At 37.8% G+C, this 21,015-nt stretch overlaps 1 protein-coding gene and 1 long non-coding RNA gene across 10 annotated transcripts in view; one reads left to right on the forward strand and one right to left on the reverse strand.

The window, feature by feature from the left end:
• LOC139463811 (uncharacterized) overlaps positions 1–21,015 on the forward strand; it is a 167,100-nt gene that overhangs the window by 123,693 nt on the left and 22,392 nt on the right. For all 9 annotated transcript variants that reach the window (XM_071245135.1, XM_071245137.1, XM_071245140.1 and 6 more), the window contains 5 exons: positions 7,693–7,839; positions 8,800–8,883; positions 9,740–9,837; positions 17,662–17,763; positions 19,606–20,201. In XM_071245135.1, the coding sequence (XP_071101236.1) occupies positions 7,693–7,839; positions 8,800–8,883; positions 9,740–9,837; positions 17,662–17,763; positions 19,606–20,201 (1,027 nt within the window). The remainder of the gene's footprint in view (positions 1–7,692; positions 7,840–8,799; positions 8,884–9,739; positions 9,838–17,661; positions 17,764–19,605; positions 20,202–21,015) is intronic.
• Positions 1,880–12,744, reverse strand: LOC139463812 (uncharacterized). Its single transcript, XR_011653062.1, has 3 exons — positions 12,631–12,744; positions 12,128–12,267; positions 1,880–2,005 (listed from the first exon to the last, which is right to left on the reverse strand). It is a non-coding gene; the product is annotated as an uncharacterized lncRNA (long non-coding RNA).

A 21,015-nucleotide genomic window follows, 5' to 3' on the forward strand; every position in this document is an offset into this window, starting at 1 on the left:
ATTTTAACTAAATGAAATAAAATCCCCTCTTTTAATTATGTAGATTCTAGATCATTTGTAGGGATATAATTTTTCTTTCTAAAATGCCATGACATGTACCCATTACCATGATGCTCAAGGATTCAGGTTTCACACAAGCAGATTTGTATTGTATAGGTTGTCTTGACACTGAAGGAAAATGTGGGAAATGTGACAGGTGGGAAACTTGACAAATGTCAGTTAATTGGATTCAATTTTAGGAAATACAGAATGAAAAATAATGCAGATGATTGTTTTAAGTCAACATTCATTGTAGAAGAATTATTTGATACCCTAATAATACAAATGATTTGAACTTGCCATAAAATCTCTATGTACAGGCATGATAATATGATAATGACAAAGCACGAATCAACGGATGTTATATTTATATTTGAAATATTGTACGAAACTTATGTTTTTATGTCATAAATATTGAAAGATGGAAAATTAATGATATGCACAATGACAAATGAAGCTGCAAAGACTTGTTTCAGAAAAGTATTTACATTGTCAAACATTGTCAAACATTTCTCTCACATGAGCACTGACATACCAGAATTGGTACACAATTAGCATTATGTTATTAATTAGTGTGATGTATATTCATGTTATGAAGGTGACAAGCTAAAAAAAACATTATTTGATGGGTTGTCTGAACAAATAATCTGTAATTACAGTTGACTATGGTTAAAACGAAGACGCTTATAACGAACTGACGGATGTAATGAACTTACTTTTTGGTCCTGACTATTTGCTGTATTTATGCTGTATATATGCTTATAAAGCACTACGGTTATAACAAACTGAAATTAGTAGTCCCTTTGAGTTCATTATAACCGTAGTTTACTGTATATAGTTCAACAACTTTGGGGGCTTTTTTTTACATATAGAATCAAGGGTAACAAAATAATTCCATGTCAATTTTTCATCTTGTATGTCCTCATCTGCAGCCTGTTTCTTTTTTATAAAAATATTTTCTTTATGGGAAATATCAGTTAGAAGTATGACTTTTTTTGGCCTTTATCAACCATGTGAGATATGATTAACATTTTCTGACATTCTGCTGTCAAAGTCCAGTCTATCGATCCACTCACTGTCTACTAATTTATACATGCTATAGGAACTGCAGGTGTAAGTCCTGGATGTTTAAACTTAGTCAGTTCCCACCATGGTAATGAGGTGAATCATAATGTACGCTGTCTGAATATGAAATGATACGACGCGCTGACCCTCAGCAGTATGGAATATGTCACCACAGTTTATATCAGAATGGTCTTTGATGTTGAAATTGACGATCATTGTCATTGTTTTATCACCTTACTCACAGCTATATTCTCTCCTGATTTATCTGTGTGAATCAGGGCATAGAGTATGGCAGGGAATAACAGCCACTTGATGAGAGATTGTCTCAGGAATGTATAACACGTTTATTGCATCAGGGTGAATGGATGCGAGATGTGTTTTGATCTGTAGATAAGAATATGTATCTGGTCTTTTGAAGTATATTGTTAATGTATTCAGTTGAATTTTTCAGAAATTTTGCTTTAGGAAATTAAATGTTTCTTGGTACTATCTCATAGAAAAAGTAGTAGTAGTCATGGCCGTAGTAGTAGTAGTAGTAGTAGTAGTAGTAGTAGTAGTAGTAGTAGGTTCAGTTGTAGGAGTAGGTGTATGTGTAGCACACGAGACAGTCTGGTAGTAAGGGGGGGTATTTTCATCTTTACATGATACACAAAACTGATTCTTTTATGTCCAATGTGTATTTAAATATTAGATAAATCGCAATATATCATAAAGAAAAATGAAGCATTTATTTTTTCACTTTAAAACATTGTTCTATCATGACATTTCGGGACATTCGAACATGCACGCACAAGTTGATGAAGTCGTAAATTGGATGCCGTTATTTGTGAGAGGGAAGTGTCTTGTTAGTTGTTCCCCATGGATGTAGCTGGGAAACGCAGATAAATGCTTATAGTTGTATCTGAAAGTGGGAGAGATATGACAATCAGTATTCGAAGAAAAGGTACAGATAATCGACATGCAACTTGTGAGAATATTCAGGAAATACCAAACTTAACCCCCCTGTTCATAAAAAGGACTTGTCTGACATTCTAAAGTCGGATTGTATTTAGGGAGTCATCATTATTTAAATATAGGTAAATATTATACTTTGTTTATCGTACAATAAAACACTGCAGGGAGAATAAACCGCTCATGTTTTTTTCTCCCTGCAGTGTTTTATTGTATGATAAACAATGACCACAAGTCGTTTATTTTTTTGACATAATGACATACAGGAAACTATGTTTATAACAAACACGCTTATAACGAATCGGCAGATATAACAAACTTATTTTTTTGTCCGTCAAGATGTAAGACAATAAATAGAATCAGGATTAATTTGAAGTCGGTTTTGAAAAATCTTTTAAATTTTACTTATATGTAATACATATATTATGGTACAATCAGGAAAAGCTGAAAATGTATTTGTATTAAATGCATCATTATATTTTTTATAGTTTTATGAGAGGGTAAATTAGCCTGTCATCAGCAGGGTAGGTAGCCTAGCGGTTAAAGCGATAGTTTGTCACACCAAAGCACTGGGTTTGATTTCCCACGCTGGTGCAACATGTGAAGCCTCTCTGTGATGGTTGGAGTATTGCTAGAACCATCGTAAACTTCTACTCAATCGGGAACTGGCATCTTTAGACAACCGTACAAATGATCAAAATCCAGACCAAAGGTTATGACAATTTCCTTAAAAGAATTTAAGACAAAAGATGTGCAGATGTGCCAATCTTTAGAATTGTTTCGTAGTTTCTTCCATTTTGTCCACGTTTATTCACAATAATGTCAAGACTTCTGAGAATGTACGTGAATACTGGCTGTATATAATTGGATTATTATCAGTGTTCCGTGGACATTAATAAATGTTTTATGATAATGGTGTCATGGCTGTCAGGGTGGGTCATGTTTCTCTGATATATGGACATTTGAAATATTCACATGTTGACCTACTCTTGAAGTGGGTCATGAATGTAGGGTCAGATTTGAGGTTCGAGGAATTTTCTGTTGAATTTGAGTTACATGATGTGATGTGGAGACAAATGTTATATGTAAATTTTGTTTATGAAACATATATGAATGATGTTTTCAAAGAATATGAATAACACATGTTGCATTTTCTCGTGTGTTACAAATAGAACCTTGAGTTGTAGTCATTTTAGGCACTAAATGATGAATATTAGAAATATTAATTATAAGGATATGTTTTGAAATGATTTTTTAAAGTTCGTATACACTTCAAAAAATTAACTTAATGTATCTGGGTGGATTGTAGCCAAGTAGTTTTAGTGTGAGCTTGTCATGCCATAGGCTCCATGTCTGGTGTCCCCTGACGGATATTACTGGTGTATGTTCTTCAGAGCAAATCTTAACTCATTTCTTACAAGATCAGAAGGATATTATGTCCTCACGCTATTCTGTGAGTAAGTAAGAACTCCATATTGACATCAGTAATCATTTAAATATTCTGTACCTATTTATTCAACTGTTTGTGACTGAGATGCCAGTATTTATACTTTGACTTCTTGTTTTGATAGGATAACACCCAAACACTCATAAATTTCATATTGATAATTTATGGAGCCTAAGAAAAATAGGGATTTACCTGGTTCAGTCTGTGTTTAAGACCAGGGGACTATAGGTGATAAGTTTTGGGGTCCAAAGCATGAACATGGAGAAACATGGCAGTATCTTGTTGCATGCTTTACTTGATTTCCGGGGTGGTGGGGTAGCCTAGTGGTTAAAGCATTTGGTCATCATGTCGAAGACCCAGGTTTGATTCCCCATGTGGGTCCAATCTTTGAAGCCCATTTCTGGTGTCCCCCTGCCGTGATATTGCTGGAATATTGCTAAAAGCGGTGTAAAACCATGCTCACTCACTCTCTCTCACTAACTCCTGTATTTTGGCTGTCATCACAGTTTTAGATTTTTAAAAGAAGTCTTCTTTATTGTCAACTATCCATAATCAGTTTTGCGACAATATTGTCTCGCTGCTCAATGCTCTTGCGCATGTGCAGGGTGAGAGACCTCACTTCTTTCCAACAATCGGCTCTCAGATGCAGATAATTCAGATGCAATAGAGGTAGTATTCTTTAAATTATGAACAGACACTCTGAACTCCGGATGACAGTTTTTACCAGCATAAAAAATATCAGTCTTTTGTAACATGGAATCTACAATTTCGATTACGTTTAACTGTTTACACAGCCATACTGTTTTGCATCCCCCAGAACCTGCTATGTAAAATATTTGCATCTATCCACAATTTGTAGTCTTATAGAAGACCAAATATTTCAGTAAAATCCTGTGTAAACGTATGTAATCTGCATAAACAGACCTAAAACCTCCTTCCAAAAAATCATGTTACACTGCAAAATATCTAAATATACGCTTACCTCAAAGTCTCTGTGAGCATACATGTTAAACAATGATTTCTTTTAGAATAAGTAGTGTAAAAAATACCTCATATGTGTTATACATCAATTTTTTGTTGTGTAATATGTTTGTCCCTAAAGAATAACCTGGTATTTATGGCTTTGTTTGTCTTACTCTGTCAAACCCAGCCCGACTCATAAACTTGTTTGCTCACTAAACAAAATGGCTAACTCTGTATGCTTGGAAATGTTTGTTGCCAAAAATAAGGAACATTTTTCACCAACTTGACAATGGATGCCATTATATGTAGTTAAGTTTGTCCACTGACATACCTCTCTGTTCAGCAAAGACAAAATGGGTTTTATGTTGTCATAAACCGTAGGTCAGATGGCAACGTTAGCGCTTTAGGATGGTAAGATTTGCTGAAAGTGAAAGCTATGCGATGATAATTTGATAAAGTAAGAAAGTTTAAGATGTCAGTGGTCACACACATATTGTTGATCGTTTCGGGGAGATTTAATATTTTGGAGCTGATCACAGCATTCTAAGGTAAAACATCTTGATGCCATTAATATTCAAACATATAGTTTTTGGTAATATTCAGTTCTTAATTTACAGTTTTAGTTTATATTTCATATGCATGATATTATTTTTATGATATTTAGCCCTTAATTTACAGTTTTAGTATTTTTGCTTTTAGCAAGTATATTTTTATGCCATGTGAGTTTTTATTTTTGTTTGTTTATCAATATGTTAATTATCATGAACAGATGAAACAGAGCATTTCAGTATAAAAGGTTGATGATTGATTTGTTTTAAAAAAGATCATAGTTCTGTTTTGTGGTTTAATGCAACTGATAATAAGTCTAGTTTTGTCTATACAAGAGTCAATGTATCTCGTTTACAATATCAGTCCTTGCAATTATCACTAGATATTTATGATGTGTCACATATATATATATGTCATAAGACTTTAGTATATATCACATGTCAATCAATGTATATGTTAGGTGTTACTTTTTGTATAAATCCCAAGTCACTTAAGGTATATATATCACATGTCACTCATTGTGTATATCACATGTCAATCATTGTATATATCATGTTCAGATCATTAGCACATACTTCCGTCACATTTCTACAGACCTGTCACTTGTTACTTACAACGCTGGGCTTTAAGAGACTTGTTTTTCTGGGTTTTATAGCAGTTTGACATTTGGCGAGATGTCCGACATTCCCAAGCCTATTTGCACACCCTTGTCACTTGTAGAGGTCCTAAACTTGATCAGCTCGTCAAATACAAGGCTGCCATTACGTGGTGGCAGGTCCAAGTTCAATCTGGCAATTACATTCACATCAAAGACGAGGGCTGTATGTTAATCATATGGACGTACGTCAAGACAGTCCTGCTCTTAAGAAAGATCCACCCAATCTATGAGGGTATCTTGGAATAGCCTCTTTCTCATCTGCCATCTATATAAATAGATTGGGTACAGTTTGCTATCCATATCTTAATGTTGAAAATATTCCTAGGTTTTCGAAATGGGTTATATATATATATCATGAGAATTTGGCCAAACATTGACTGATGTGTTTTCATGTTGTCATTTTGTTAGGTAAAACATTTCTAAATGTATCCAGTGTTTGAAATTGCTTGTATTTGAGTGCCAATGGCAGGGTTTAATGTGGAATGGCGTTTCCAGTACAGAGTTGTCTCCCTTGGGAAACTGGAATAGTCTGATGAAGGCAGCGTTAAATCAGGCTCACTTACGCGTGTCCAGTGCCTACAGTCTGAAGATGCTGTATACTGAACATGATTGCAGACTGGTGAAGATTCGAGTTACAATAGGTCTTCAGCAACCCATGTTTACCTTAAACGGTGACTGAGCTTGTGGTAAGAGGCGACTAATGAGATCGGAGGGTCAGGCTCCCTGACTTGGTTGAGGCATGTCATCGTATCCCAATTGTGTAGATTGATACTCATAATGTCAATCACTGGATTGTCTGGTGCTGACTTTATCATTTACAGACTGACGTCATATAGTTAGAAAATTGCTGAGAGAGGCATTAAACTACAAACAAACAAACATGATTGCACATTATGCACAGTATATTAAAAAAATAAACATCGGGATTAAGAACTTAACAATGGCATTATCAATCTTAATGAAAAGGAAAAATGTAAAATATTCAATTTCAACGCCATTTCAAGTGAAATGGCGGTCATGCGGTTTGAGTGAGTGAGTGGGGTTTAACGCAGTTTTGAACAGTATTCAAGTTATATCTCAGAGTATTAGCTTGATGTGGGAGGAAAGCCCCAAGTGATGCAGGTCTCAGATGTTTACCACTTTGGTGGGTATGGTGCTGACAAACCTAAAAACCAATCAGAGCGAACTGGGATTTGAACCCACAATAGATTTCTGGTGTGTCTATGGGATGCAACACTCATTGGGCTTGAAGATTGGCCATGACACCCCAGAGCTATCTGCTTACACTTAGTCAACCAACTGTATTCACTGTTGTTGTGAATGATCAAATGAACTGTATTCCCTGTTGTTGTGAATGATCAAATGAACTGCATTCCCTGTTGTTGTGAATGATCAAATGAACTGTATTCCCTGTTGTTGTGAATGATCAAATGAACTGTATTCCCTGTTGTTGTGAATGATCAAATGAACTGCATTCCCTGTTGTTGTGAATGATCAAATGAACTGTATTCCCTGTTGTTGTGAATGATCAAATGAACTGTATTCCCTGTTGTTGTGAATGATCAAATGAACTGTATTCCCTGTTGTTGTGAATGATCAAATGAACTGTATTCCCTGTTGTTGTGAATGATCAAATGAACTGCATTCCCTGTTGTTGTGAATGATCAAATGAACTGTATTCCCTGTTGTTGTGAATGATCAAATGAACTGTATTCCCTGTTGTTGTGAATGATCAAATGAACTGCATTCCCTGTTGTTGCAGAAGATCTGAATGATCAAATGAACTGTATTCCCTGTTGTTGCAGAAGATCTGAATGATCAAATGAACTGTGGTCTCAGTTGTTGCAGAAGATCTGAATGATCAAATGAACTCTGGTCTCAGTTGTTGCAGAGGATCTGAATGATCAAATGAACTGTGGTCTCAGTTGTTGCAGAAGATCTGAATGATCAAATGAACTGTGGTCTCAGTTGTTGCAGAGGATCTGAATGATCAAATGAACTCTATTCTCTGTTGTTGCAGACATCTACCAGGAGGCATACGAGAGCGCCCGGAGAGCTGAGGAGAGCAAGTTCAAGACCAAGTTTGATCAGCTCTTAGCGGAGCTAACCAGAGCCCTGGACGAACAATCTCCCTCCGGAATCTCCTCCACCTTCGGGAGTACATCTTGTGAGTCATCCAACATTAAACACCGGGTCCATCACGACTTGGGCATTGCTGGAATATCTATGGTAGTGAGAATGTGAAGTTGAAAGTGAGAAATGAGAGTGTCTGTAACCAATTTGAGAATGTTCGTGAATAGTGACAATGTCAGTTTTCAGCAAGGGAATTTTTAAACATATCGTGAATAGTGAATATGCTGGTGAATGGTGTTTTCATTTTACATTAGTAAATAGTGAATACAACACAGTGCATAAAGCATCATCAGGGTTTTGATTGGGCTACCAGCAAAGTGACCCAGTTGTGTTAACATAATTTTGTAAATGTGTACCGTATTCGATGTAATAAGTGCCCAGGGCGTTCTCAACATTAGAAATAGGGGCTCTTTTTAGAATATTATTTTGGTGGAAAAAACAGAGTTGAAAGATAAATTTCATGTTTTATGCTGACAGCCTGAAATGTTTATATACCACAGATATATTTTTCCAGAATTTAATTGCCCTTAATTAAGGGTGCATATGACACATGAGTGTGTATTATATGCAAATATATAAGTCTTCTGTACATTGATCAATCGGAAGGGGTGCTAATTGGGATTGTTCACGAGCCAATATATTAGCAAATATCGGCGTTGGCGCTTATTAGAGCGGGGCGCTTATTACGTCGAATATGGTAATATTTAATGCAAAAATAAACAAATCTGAATATGAAAATACTACATACAATTTCACAATTGCTCACAGCTTGGTAAAGTCCCTGATGCCAGTGATGTTTCAGTGGACGGGTTCAATCCAGTGACATTAGTTAGTTAAAGCCAGCAGCAGATACAGAAATATACTACGCAAAAGAAGTTAAGGACCACTGGATTCTTTCATATTGGTGTAGTTAATCTGCTTTTGAGTAGTATATGTCATTGAATATGAATATAGACAATCAGCCAGAAACATGACACAATGTTCTTTGTTATAGATGGCGAGGCGATGTTAACATTTCGCAGTCGGATGAAAGAACTCCTCACAGGGTTCTCACAGAGACTGCAGCTTGCCTATGAAAGTGAGTAGGAAGCCCACAAACACTGTATGGAGATAAGCTGCCTGTTAATAAAAATCAAAGCCTGTGAATAATTATGTGCGGAAAGAATAAGTGAAGTATGACAGAAAAGATGACGATCTGGAAGAATTAAACTAGTGTTTTTGAAATGAAGAATCAAAACCAGTTACATTGTCAGTATATACTGAACAAAAAAAGTAAGGGATCATGAATATTTTGGGGAAGTTTGTGTTGTGAAGACTGAGCACAAAATTTCATAAAATATTACTGGACTGCCTCTGTGGTCTTGTGGTAAAGCATCTGCCCAGAGAGTGGAAGATACGGATCCCTTGATCATACCAAAAAATGTTAAAGGATGGTACTTGTTGTTACCCTGCCTGGCTCAGCATTAAGGGGCTAAAACAAGGACTGGTTGACTTAGAGTCAGTTTACTGTGTCTGTGTGGGGTATTCCTGTTAAACTGCGGCGAGGTGTCTCAGTTAGCTAGCACTATAAATCGGCATGAGTCCGGACTAGTACAAGCAGCCACACACACACGCCCACATACGTGCACGTCGCTATATAAGTGCAATAATCTTGGACGCAACGTTAAACCCAATTTCACCTCACCTCACCATAGATTGATACTTGCAGCAGCAAACAATGACAAGACATGTTCCAGAGGTTTGTCCTCAACAAGGCAGGGAAGTGAGATTTTACGAATGCTTCCTCTACTTTTGGAAAACTTTGCATCTTGATGTGGATCATGTAACCCACGTTTTGAACCAATCTGTGTAATCATGAATCACTGTAGCCTGTTCTATGATGGCTGGAAACTTTGTATTCAGTTTTACATATGTTTTATGTTGTTTTATTTCAGGTTTTGATATCCCCCACGAAGGAGAATCAACTAGCCTGCAGGTTCGGCAAAATGTCTCCAAGATGGTGGAAGGTCTCATTGGTGAATCTCTTGATTTGGTGAGTAAAAAGATGTCATTGGGATTTCATCCTCTGATATTTTTGCATTGTTATTTTGCATTGTTGTTTTGCATGGTCTTAGCCTGATGGACAAAGTGAGTGAGTGAGTGAGTGAGTTGGGTTTAACGCCGCTTTTAACAGTATTCCAGTTATATCATGGTGTGTCAGCTTAATGTGGGAGGAAAGCCCGAAGTGATGCAGGTCTCAGACGTTTACCACTTCGGTAAAACCCACGGGCATGTGTATGGTGTTGACAAACCGACGGGATTTGAACCCACAATCATAGGTTTCTGGCGTGCCCAAGGGACGCAACTCTGCACAGCGAAACACGGCGCCTTAAGACGACTGGGCCACCTGTGCCCCCTGATGTACAAAGATGTTTCCTTTGTTAATTGGGATCAACAGGACCCAGTTTCATGACTACACATGTAGGCTGGCCTCTGTAGGTTTCAGCCAGGTATTTATTTTAAGCGACTGAGGCTTATCACTGATCTTAACGATACATATTTAAAGATAAATTGTTAAATTATGTCAAATTTTGAATAACAAATGCAAATATTAATCAGTTGTTTGTTAGAATTATAGTAAAAAAATATGGGAATGAACTATTTTTGGTTAAAAAATTGAAATGTATGTATAAGTGCAATTGATAAATATATATTAGGAGCCTTTTGGGGGCTATGGCACGATAGATTTTTTTAATAAACAAGCTTTGTTTGAAATAGAGCAGCTCTAATGGATTGAGTCTGTGTTGATTCACACCAACATCAGGTTACGAATTAATACTAAACAACAAAAATATCTAATAAGATAACAGAACAAATCAAGTAGTTATTTTGCTTTGTGAAATAATTTGTCTGATTATGTAAATCATGCAATTTGAAAAGAATCAGCAGATATAATTCCCAACTTCAGGGCTTTAGACCAGTCAATATAATGGGCTAGAATATATTTTTATAAAAAATGTTCCAACAAATTAGAAACATTTTGTAAGTGATGGAGAAGTATGCTTGATTGAAAATTACAAACATAATTAAAATGCTCTCTTGTAGTTTATACGGAGTGTTTTGGAAAAAGAAAAATATATTTTAAAAAAGATCACCCAGAATATATTTCAGGAAATAACCCTCAAGTAAATCTATTTTCTGAAACAATTACCCAAAAGGGAACAAAGTATTATTTTGAGAAAATATACCATAAATAACAAATACAAAGGAAGAAAATATCCACGTTGCCATAGAAATAGATATGTAGCTGTTCTGTGAACCACCATCTCAGCACAGTCTCTGCCAAAGGACATGGAGTGTTTAAAAGGTAAAACCCAAAGATCTAATTTCCTCATTTGTGAGGCTTTGTATGTACACACTGTTTAAAGACTTACGGAACCCCACCCGTGCCAGTAAGTCCCAACATGCAGAGCAGGATTATGCTGGCATCCGCAGCTGTCGTATGTCTACCTACGGTGCAAAGTGTTAACCCTCGCTGAGCGAAACTGAAGCCAAACTGAGTGCGTTTGATGTTCCTGAGTAAAACCAAACACAGCTCTGATGACATTTTCGCCGATGTTTGACTTGTTGTTTTTGTGTTATCTTAGCGACGGAGCCTAAACTTGGCCATTTCATTCCTTTGACCTATCTGAATTTGTCTACCTTGCAAACAAATATCTTTGCTGCTTTTCAAAACCATGGAATAATCGCGGAGTTCAGGTTTGTAGATTTCCTTTTGTCGTTGATTGCTTGTCGATTTCATGTTGTTAAAGGTGATTGAAGGCTGGAGAGGCACTCCTGCCGGTGTTTATTTCACTCAGCTGACATTGCAGCCCGGCTTGTAATATTGGCGACCTTTTCACTCGACATCAGCAGAAATTGACACTTTCCATTAAGGAAGCATCTTTACAAAATTAGACCTCTGAAATGTGCTGTTATGATTTTAGGAACCTGAATTTGATCATGGTGTAATTTGTATTTGCTTGTTTGAAAAACTCTTTTATCACCTGCTGTAAAAATCCTGACATAACAATGGAGAATGAAACTACTGTACCCCTGTCCTAGCTGATGTGTTGTCAAACTGCTCGTAAATATTTTAAGTTTTGAGATATATTTACCTGTATTTACATTCCGTACTCATGTATACATTCTTGCAAATATTCTGAAGTCAGATTTCAAATACAAGCTCATTGAGTTCAATAATGCCTCTGAAACCTGGCAATCTAAATTTAACTTTTAACAAAGTTTAAGACTTGAAACTAGATTATCCCCAAGTTTAGAAAATTGTTTAATTTAACACTCACAGCAGCACAGCAATTCTCCAGGCCCTGAACAAACAGTGTGTGTGTCACTGTCCCTAATACAACATTCCTTGATGTACATTACACCTTCCTTCTCCTACTCTCCTTGTGAAACACTGGCAGGCCAAATGTAAATTTCACTTCTGAAATTGACGTTCACTTTGAGAAAAATATGCAATTGACATTTTCCAATGGGATGAGTGAGGAGTTTACTGTTATTTACCTGGTTGTTTAAATTGCTCTTATGTTTACTTAAGACAGTGTGTGAAGGATCTAAGTCAGAGATTTGTAACAGAATTCACTTGTTTAAAGCTTGGTTAATATTCCTGTCTAGTCAGTGAAAGAAAGGTATATTTGTGTCAGATTTAAAAAAAAAGATTATTATCAAGTTCAAGAGCAAGTGAATTTGTTGTTGCTTTTGTGTAGTTAATACAGCCTGTTTCTGAATTTGAAGTCTACAGTTGACAGATGGGTGTCTTATTTGACAAGAATATGTAGGTCCTTACCTTCAAATGTAAATCAGGCCTCCGGGACTAACAGGCTAGATAGACACGGTTATTACATGTGAACAATGTTGGCTGGATAGATGGTTACTCTTGATGTTTCCACTTGCCTGAACGCCTTTGATGAACCCAGGCAGAGATGAACATGGAGATATTGTGATGCAGATCTGTGTCATAGTTTAACCCTTTCTGTGCTCAAGGCAAAATATTTAGCTTGTACCAGTGCTTTAATGTTTTTGAGAACACAGGGTAAAATTCCAGTTTCAAAATACTACATTTATTATCACGTCAAAACTAAATAACATTGATAATAAAAAGGAAAATTGTAATTTTGATATTTTTGAAAGTAAAAATTTAAATGTTTAGAGTGCTTGAGGTTGTATAAGGGTAGCTTAGTGGTTTAGGTGTTTGCTTGTCACACAAAAGATCCAGGTTTGATTCCAATGTGGGTACCATGTGGTCATGGTTGGTGGAATAAAGCTGGAATAAAGCTATAAAAAAATGGTGTAAAACCACACTCACTCAGAATATGAATACACAATGCCCTGTAGAAAAAGGTCACTCAGAATAGCCTCCCAATAACCGAGGCTTTTTTGATGGAGCAACTAGATGAATCGGTTGGCCAGGCACAGTGACTTGGGTGATTACGTGTCATCATACCCATAGAGCAGGAGTCATTGCTTGTAATATCAGGACAGGCTTGTCGGGTCCAGAATCCATTATTTATAGACCCCTATAAAAATTAAGTGCATTTTGCAGCATTATAGAAACAAACAAAAATAAACTTGTACGAGGCGACTAACGGGATCGGATGGTCAGGCTCACTGATTTGGTTGATGCAGGTCATCATATCCCAATTGCGTAGATCGATGCTCATGTCATGAACTGGATTGTCTGGTCCAGACTCGATTATTTACTAACCGCTGTAATATAGCTGGACTATTGCTGAGAGCAGCGTTAAACAACAAACAAACAAATCCTGTATGAACTTGAACCAAAACACTCTCAGATTTATTTTAAGTATAGATTTAAATGTTAGACGCAAAATTGTTATCATAATATTCAAGTCATACATGTTTCGTACAACCTTGGAAATATTTGTGATTAATGTTTTATTGACTTAGGTCATGCATATTATCATCCCAGGGGTTAAAGCATATAACAAACCTCAACACAGCTGATAAGGGAGGTATTGCCTTGAGTCAAGATACAACAGATAGCTGTGCATGTTGTTGATTTCACCTTTGACTGACAGGGTGGTGACAGTGATGTAATGAACAGCAGGTGTGACATGGACACCACAGGCAGGTATTTCACTCAAACAGCGGTATATGATCGGTCTATTTCAGGCAACGTTTGTATTAGTTTATAGAATAGGCGGAGTCTCATGTGTGGAATTAATTGATGTAAAACTGTTTGAACCTGTTTGAGATCAAAAGTTATTTGGCCTTTGATTTCAGTGTGAACATAACAACCGCAATCTGAACAAACTTATTTTGTTCAGAAGAATATTTTCAAAATGTTTGCATCGAGCATTAATAGTGTAAAATAAATACTGTGAGATATAGATATATAGTTCTAATCTCTGTTTTGCTGTATACTGTAAACTACGGTTATAACGAACACGCTTATAATGAACTGACAGATATAGTTAACTTACTTTTTGGTCCCGACTATTTGCTGTAGTTAAGCTGTATATATGCTTACAACAAACTACGGTTATAACGAACTAAAACTAGTAGTCCCTTTGAGTTCGTTATAACTGTAGTTTACTGTATTTTTTAAGGCCCATTCTTGATAGTTACTCCATGGAAATGTTAGAGCAGGCTACTGAGAGGTTCCCTGTATGTTCAGCTTCTATGTTTCTCGTAAGAAAACAAAAAAATGCAGATTGCTTGTTCACAATGGCTGCTGGGAATGCATCATATGAAGATAAGTGCATGGCAAATAGGTACCAACTTCAGTTCCGACTTACCTGACCTGTGAAGATCCAGGTTGAATTTGTCTTCAGCAACCCATGTTTGTCGCAAGAGGTGACTAACAGGATCAGCTGTCAGGTTCGCTGACTTGGTTGATGCATGTCATCATATTCCAATTGTGTAGATCGATGCTCATGATATCAATTACTGGATTGTCTGGTCCATACTCAAATACTCAGACCACCATCATATAGCTGGAATATTACTAAGTGCGGCCTTAAGCAACAAACAAACAAATCTGACCTACCTCCTTATGTGGAATCATACAGTCAGGATGGATAGGTGCTCACACTCTCGACCACTGGTTTTACTGGTCCAGGATTGAGTGCTGTGATCCTAAATAATAATGTAAAACACATACACTATTAAATTTAAAACTTGTTTCTCACAATGCTGAGTAGGGAATAATAACAGAGTGAGTCTTTTTTTGACATTTTTATGCAGTTACTCATGGTAAACCCAGAACGAGGAGACTGCAAATTTATTTCCATAATGATGAAGTTAATCACAAATAATAAGCAGCCTGGCTAACCCACCTACACACTCATCAAAGGGGTGCGGGTCTACACTCCGTAGTAAAAAACATCATCAACAATAAGAGCAGTCACCCGAGACATACCAGAATGTATTTATCAGCTGACAGCTATGGATTTCAGCCACTTAAACATCAGGTTATTTACGACACATGTGATTGTGGTACACTTGTGTACAGGTATGTATTTCCTTGTTGAAGGTCTGTAGGTGTAACCTGTTCAGCATGACAGGCTGAATTTGGTCCCGTAATTGTGTTGTGTATTTCACATTGATAGCTTCATCTTGGTGGGATGTAGGTAAGTTTTTAGTGTGTATTTCAAGCTGGTTTTTTCATCTGGGTTTGTTTTGGTTCATGTCAGGTTGTTTATTTCAGTAGGATGCTATTGACGCCATCCATGTGAAAGTAACATGTGATGGACTGTATAGAAGCATTTTCTCATGTCTGGTGCATTGTCGTCACCTGTGGAGGAATGTTGTTGAAGCCTGTTTTGAAAAGATTTTTTAAAAAGGTGCACACAACTTTGATACTGTTGTTCTACAGTTTGTGTACAGATATTCAGACTTGATGGTTCCAGTGGTTTGTTTCTGCAGTTGAGGATCCAGAGGGGGGTTCTAAGGGTGGCCATCCCCTCTTTTACATCTGAAGACATTTTGTATGCGTATTGACTACCATGATAACATGGTTGTTTGATTGATAAAGTATATTCATTAATGATGGTTTACATTTGGTGTTAGGCCCCACCCCTCCCCTCGCCCCACCAACCGCCTCCGTGGTCTAGAGGAAGAGCGTCCGCCCGGAGAGAGGAAGGTCAGGGGTTGATCCCCAGCCGCGTCATACTAAAAGACGTTAAAAGATTGTATTTGTTGTTACCCTGTCTGGTGCTCGGCATTAAGGGGCTGAAACAAGGACTGGTCGGCTCAGAGTCAGTATGCTGTGTCTGAGTGAGGTATTCATGTTAAACTGCGGCATGGCAACAGTCCGGACTAGGACAAGCAGCCACACACTCACGTGCATGCACGTCGCTATATAAGTGCAATAATCTTGAACGCGACGTTAAACCCAATTTCACATCACCTCCCCCCACCACACACACACCACAGTTACAAATGGCCCAAGTGGCACCCACCCTTCTGTGTTTTCCTGGATCTGCCCTAGTTCCGTGTTCATCATGTATTGATTGATTTGAATTTACTTTGTTGTTGATAACCGAAATATTGCTTAAAACTTAATGACAATGTCAAGGTCCCATGATAACTATGACTTGTACAATCAAGGAAATGTTTTGAGGACGAGATTAATGATCTTGAACATATCAGTGTCAACAAGATAACAGTTATGAAGACTTCTGTTTACATATTCGTCACTAAAGGAAAATGATGAACTGTTGTGTATTTGAAGAAATTACTTGATCACATGTTGTTGATATTGATCAGTTTAGAGATTACTTCCACAGAATAGGTGCAATTAAGAAGATTTAACTTCAGGCTATATTATCATTTTCTTCTATCAAATTGAAATACATGCCTTTGAGGAGTCCTTTTTTAACAGTTTCTATTAAAACTGGGTCTCAGTAATTTGAGGTATCCAAATTTGCTGTGCAGAGCTGCTCCACTTGATGCCTCTGATTTCAAAACCAAGATTAATCCTGATTATGATCCCTGGAGCAGCCACTCCATATATTCCACTCAAAAGAAGTTAAGGATCACCTAATTCTTTCAGATTACTACATGGCATGACATAATTATAACCATATTACAGAATAAGGTGGTCCCAAAGGATTATTTTGAGTAGTATATATCTTGCTGGTTACAATGAAGTGGTGAGCATCTACGATCTGCATCTGGGCTCGCCTCTGACATTAAGATGAGAATGCATTTATGTCTCTGTTCAAAGCAATATTAGGCCCGTCTCACTCTATATATTTACAGACTTTTTAGGATAATCTTAAGCATGTCAGTTGATGTAAAGCGTTTTCAAAATACCTGCTGCCTTCCATTTTCTTTCAATGGTCATGGGTAGCCAAGTCTTCAAAGGCAACAATTGGCTGATCAGAGTTGCTTCCTGTGATGTGACAGAAATCTATGATCACCGGTTCGAATCCTGAATCGCCCTGATTACATTTCTAGGTTTGTCAGCACCATAATTTGATCGTGGGTTTCACCAAAGTGGTAAAGGTCTCAGACCTGCATCACTTCAGGCTTTCTTCACTCATCAAGTTGACACGCCATGATATAATTGAAATACTGTTCAAAGTGGAATTAAGCCAGACTCACTCACCCATACTCGCTCCCTTTACGTTAAGGTGGTGGAGAAGTGAGGCAGCTTGGGGAGTCACGCATCACACTGGAAATCTGGGTTTGTTTCACAAAATGAGTACACTGTGGGGTGCATTCACGTGTAATATTTCTAGGAGTTTAGCTGACAAGGGTTTGATGCCATACTCTCTTGCAGTAATGTAGATTTATTTTGTTAGTGATTTTAACAATACCACCATGTCTTATGTCTGCTTGTATGATTCAGACATCGGACGAGGCTGTGTCAGATCTGTCGTCCTTGTCAGATGATTCAGGAGGGGACCAGAACTCATTTGAGGATCAGATTGCTCAAGCCATCGTTTCCAAGGTAACCACATCATTTAGTTGATGAAGAATGATTGAAGTCTTCCATAACAATCAATTTCACATCTTTGAGAAAAATGAGGAATGTCATATATGTATGATTCATAAGCAAAGGGAGGGGGAAATATGTTTATGTGAAATATTTACCTTCTCAAAAACGTCAGTAGAAATGTCCTAAAAATAAAATATTAAATGGCATTCCACATTTTGTTGCAGTGTCATTCTTGTTTGATATGATGTAAAATGGATGTTGAAAATGTTGAAGACCTTTCAAAAACTTGATCTTGAATGAAAATCTAAATATCCTAAAGATGAAATGGCCTGTTTCTTATTCAACAAAGTTCAACAATTGGTCTCTAATTTATCAGTTTCCTAATGGAGATCCTCCCATAATGCACTCAACCAACAAGACTCCAGAGTGTAAAATAGTTCAAGTTTTATGCTGTCTGTGACAATGTGTCTATGGTGGACCAACTTGAACCCTTTGATGTGCAGGATTGATAAAGCATTTTCACTGATAGCTGATGTGGAGAGAATGAATGAGAGAAATATTTCTTGCTGTAAAGGGTCATAAGAAAAGGTCATATAGTCTGTTGAAATAGTTTTTATTAAGTTACACAGCATGAAAACAATCATTTGTCTTCTATGCTCCAATTACCCAGTGCACTGCAGTGAACTGGAATAGTTGACATCTGTATACTCAGTCTGGAGTATTGCAGGGTCTGTATTCTGTTCATACAAGGTGGTGGATTGAAGTCAGTTGACAAAGCTAATTGTCTTTTGACTTATGTCTTATGACTTACAAAATACTCACAATATTGTCGTAGTCTTGTATTCTTTTATCATTTTATGCTTTAAGAACCAACATGAGTTGTCTCCCTTTTATCAGTCTGTGTCGTGTGTGAATTTGTCTTGCTTAGTCAGAACCCCACTTGTGATCATGGGGTTAAGCAAAGTGATAAATGCCCAACACCTAAGCTGACATGCTGTGGTATAACTGAAATATTTTGTTCAAAGCAGCTCACTCAGTATCTGGATCAAGACTCCTCTGTACATAAACCTTACCTCCCACATTAAGATGACACGCCGTGATATAACTGGAAAACTGTTAAAAGCGGCGTTAAACCCAACTCACTCACTCACTCACTCACTCACTCACTCACTCACTCACTCACCCACCCACCTTCTCACTCACTCACTCACTCACTCACTCACTCACTCACTCACTCACTCACTCACTCACTGTTTATAAACTCCATTAAATTGATAGGTCATTTAAGGTGATATAACTTTGAGGTCTCTGCAGAATCCTTATCAGACTTATGTTTATGTGGACACTCTTTTTGTCTCAAAGTACCTGCTGTATAGATGTTATGATGTTATGGTACTTGCAGTTGGGACTTATCCACGTGGGGATTCCAGGTTAGGATTGGTCCCCAGCAACCTATGCTGCTTGACCAAATCATATACAACTCTATACGTCTTTGACCAAATGGATCAGGGTTGTCAGGCCAGGGGGCTTGGTTAACGGTGTGTCCGTTTATCCAGACAACCTGAATCGTTCTTTCATCAATCACTAGACTGTCTGGTCCAGACTTGATTATTTACAGGCTGCTGTCATATAGCTGGAATACTGCTGAGTATGGCGTTACATAACAAAACAAACAGACCTTGGACTTAATGATGTTTCACTATTATTTATATCTTACAGACTATATTATTTTATAATATACAAATGCAAATACATTATTTGCCTTATTGAGTGTCAAGTTTAGATACTCTGTTTATGTGATTTTCATTATCAGTTATGTTTGAAATATTTCTCATGAAATATTTTTATCTTCAGATACTAGAGAATCATAGAAGGGAGGTAAGCGAAAATCTTGATCAGCCTGATGGAAGGTATTCCTATGGTGGATTCAGTGATGATGTTGAAGAACATGAGACTAGTGATATTGTAAAAGACTTCGAAGAATTGCGAAGCTTTGTGAAAAAGACACAAGCCCGTCCCTCGCCAGTGTCACGTGATATAGAAGAGCAGTTGAGCCCAATTGATGAAAAGCCAATTGAAAAAGTAACATTGAACAAAGACGAAGCAGCTGAGGACTTCCACATTAGATGCTCGAGTGCAGAGAGGGTCCATAATGCTGAACCACCTCTACCTGATTTCTCAGAATTTGAACATATAAACTTTGATACTGACGAAATCGACCCCGACTTGTTGTCAATGAATCTCGCAATCATCCCTGAGGAAACAGAGGAGGAGTTGGAGGATGAAGCAAACGACACTGATAAGCCGGGACGGGAGAACTGGATCTTCAAGGGAATGGTCTCTCCTTATGACAACCTGGGTAATCGACGGGTTGGCAATGATGAAGGGAAGCCACTGTACATGATGGTTCCTCAGCCAGAGGATGACTTTGTGCCGAAGGTTGGAAACAGGTGAGTTGACAGCTTTCTGTAACACTGGTTGGAATTAGACTTTTATTGTAACATGACTGAATTAGTTAGCTAGGTTTCACGTGTGGAACTGGTCCTGATTAACCTATGCATGTCTTAATAGTTGACTGTAATAGATCAGGTAGTCTGTGGTTAATCTGTGAAGACTGGCTGGCATAAAGGTCCCTCCTGGTCATATATGAGGGGATCAGTGGTCACTATGGGTGATACAGAGTTGGATAGTACTTGGGTGGTGGCCACCAGTTCTGCAGGGTTGGATAGTACTTGGGTGGTGGCCACCAGTTCTGCAGTGTTGGATAGTACTTGGGTGGTGGCCACCAGTTCTGCAGGGTTGGATAGTACTTGGGTGTTTGCCACCAGTTCTGCAGGGTTGGATAGTACTTGGATGGTGGCCACCAGTACTGCAGGGTTAGATAGTACTTGGGTGTTTGCCACCAGTACTGCAGGGTTGGATAGTACTTGGATGGTGGCCACTAGTACTGCAGGGTTGGATAGTACTTGGATAGTAGCCACCAGGACTGCAGGGTTGGATAGTACTTGGATAGTAGCCACCAGGACTGCAGGGTTGGATAGTACTTGGGTGGTGGCCACCGATACTGCAGGGTTAGATAGTACTTGGGTGGTGGCCACTAGTACTGCAGGGTTGAATAGTACTTGGATAGTAGCCACCAGGACTGCAGGGTTGGATAGTACTTGGATAGTAGCCACCAGTACTGCAGGGTTAGATAGGACTTGGGTGGTGGCCACTAGTACTGCAGGGTTGGATAGTACTTGGATGATTTGCACTTGCACTTTA

Source organism: Haliotis cracherodii, unplaced genomic scaffold, assembly GCF_022045235.1.
Source record: "Haliotis cracherodii isolate W230 unplaced genomic scaffold, xgHalCrac1.p SCAF_16, whole genome shotgun sequence".
Lineage (NCBI taxonomy): Eukaryota > Metazoa > Mollusca > Gastropoda > Lepetellida > Haliotidae > Haliotis > Haliotis cracherodii.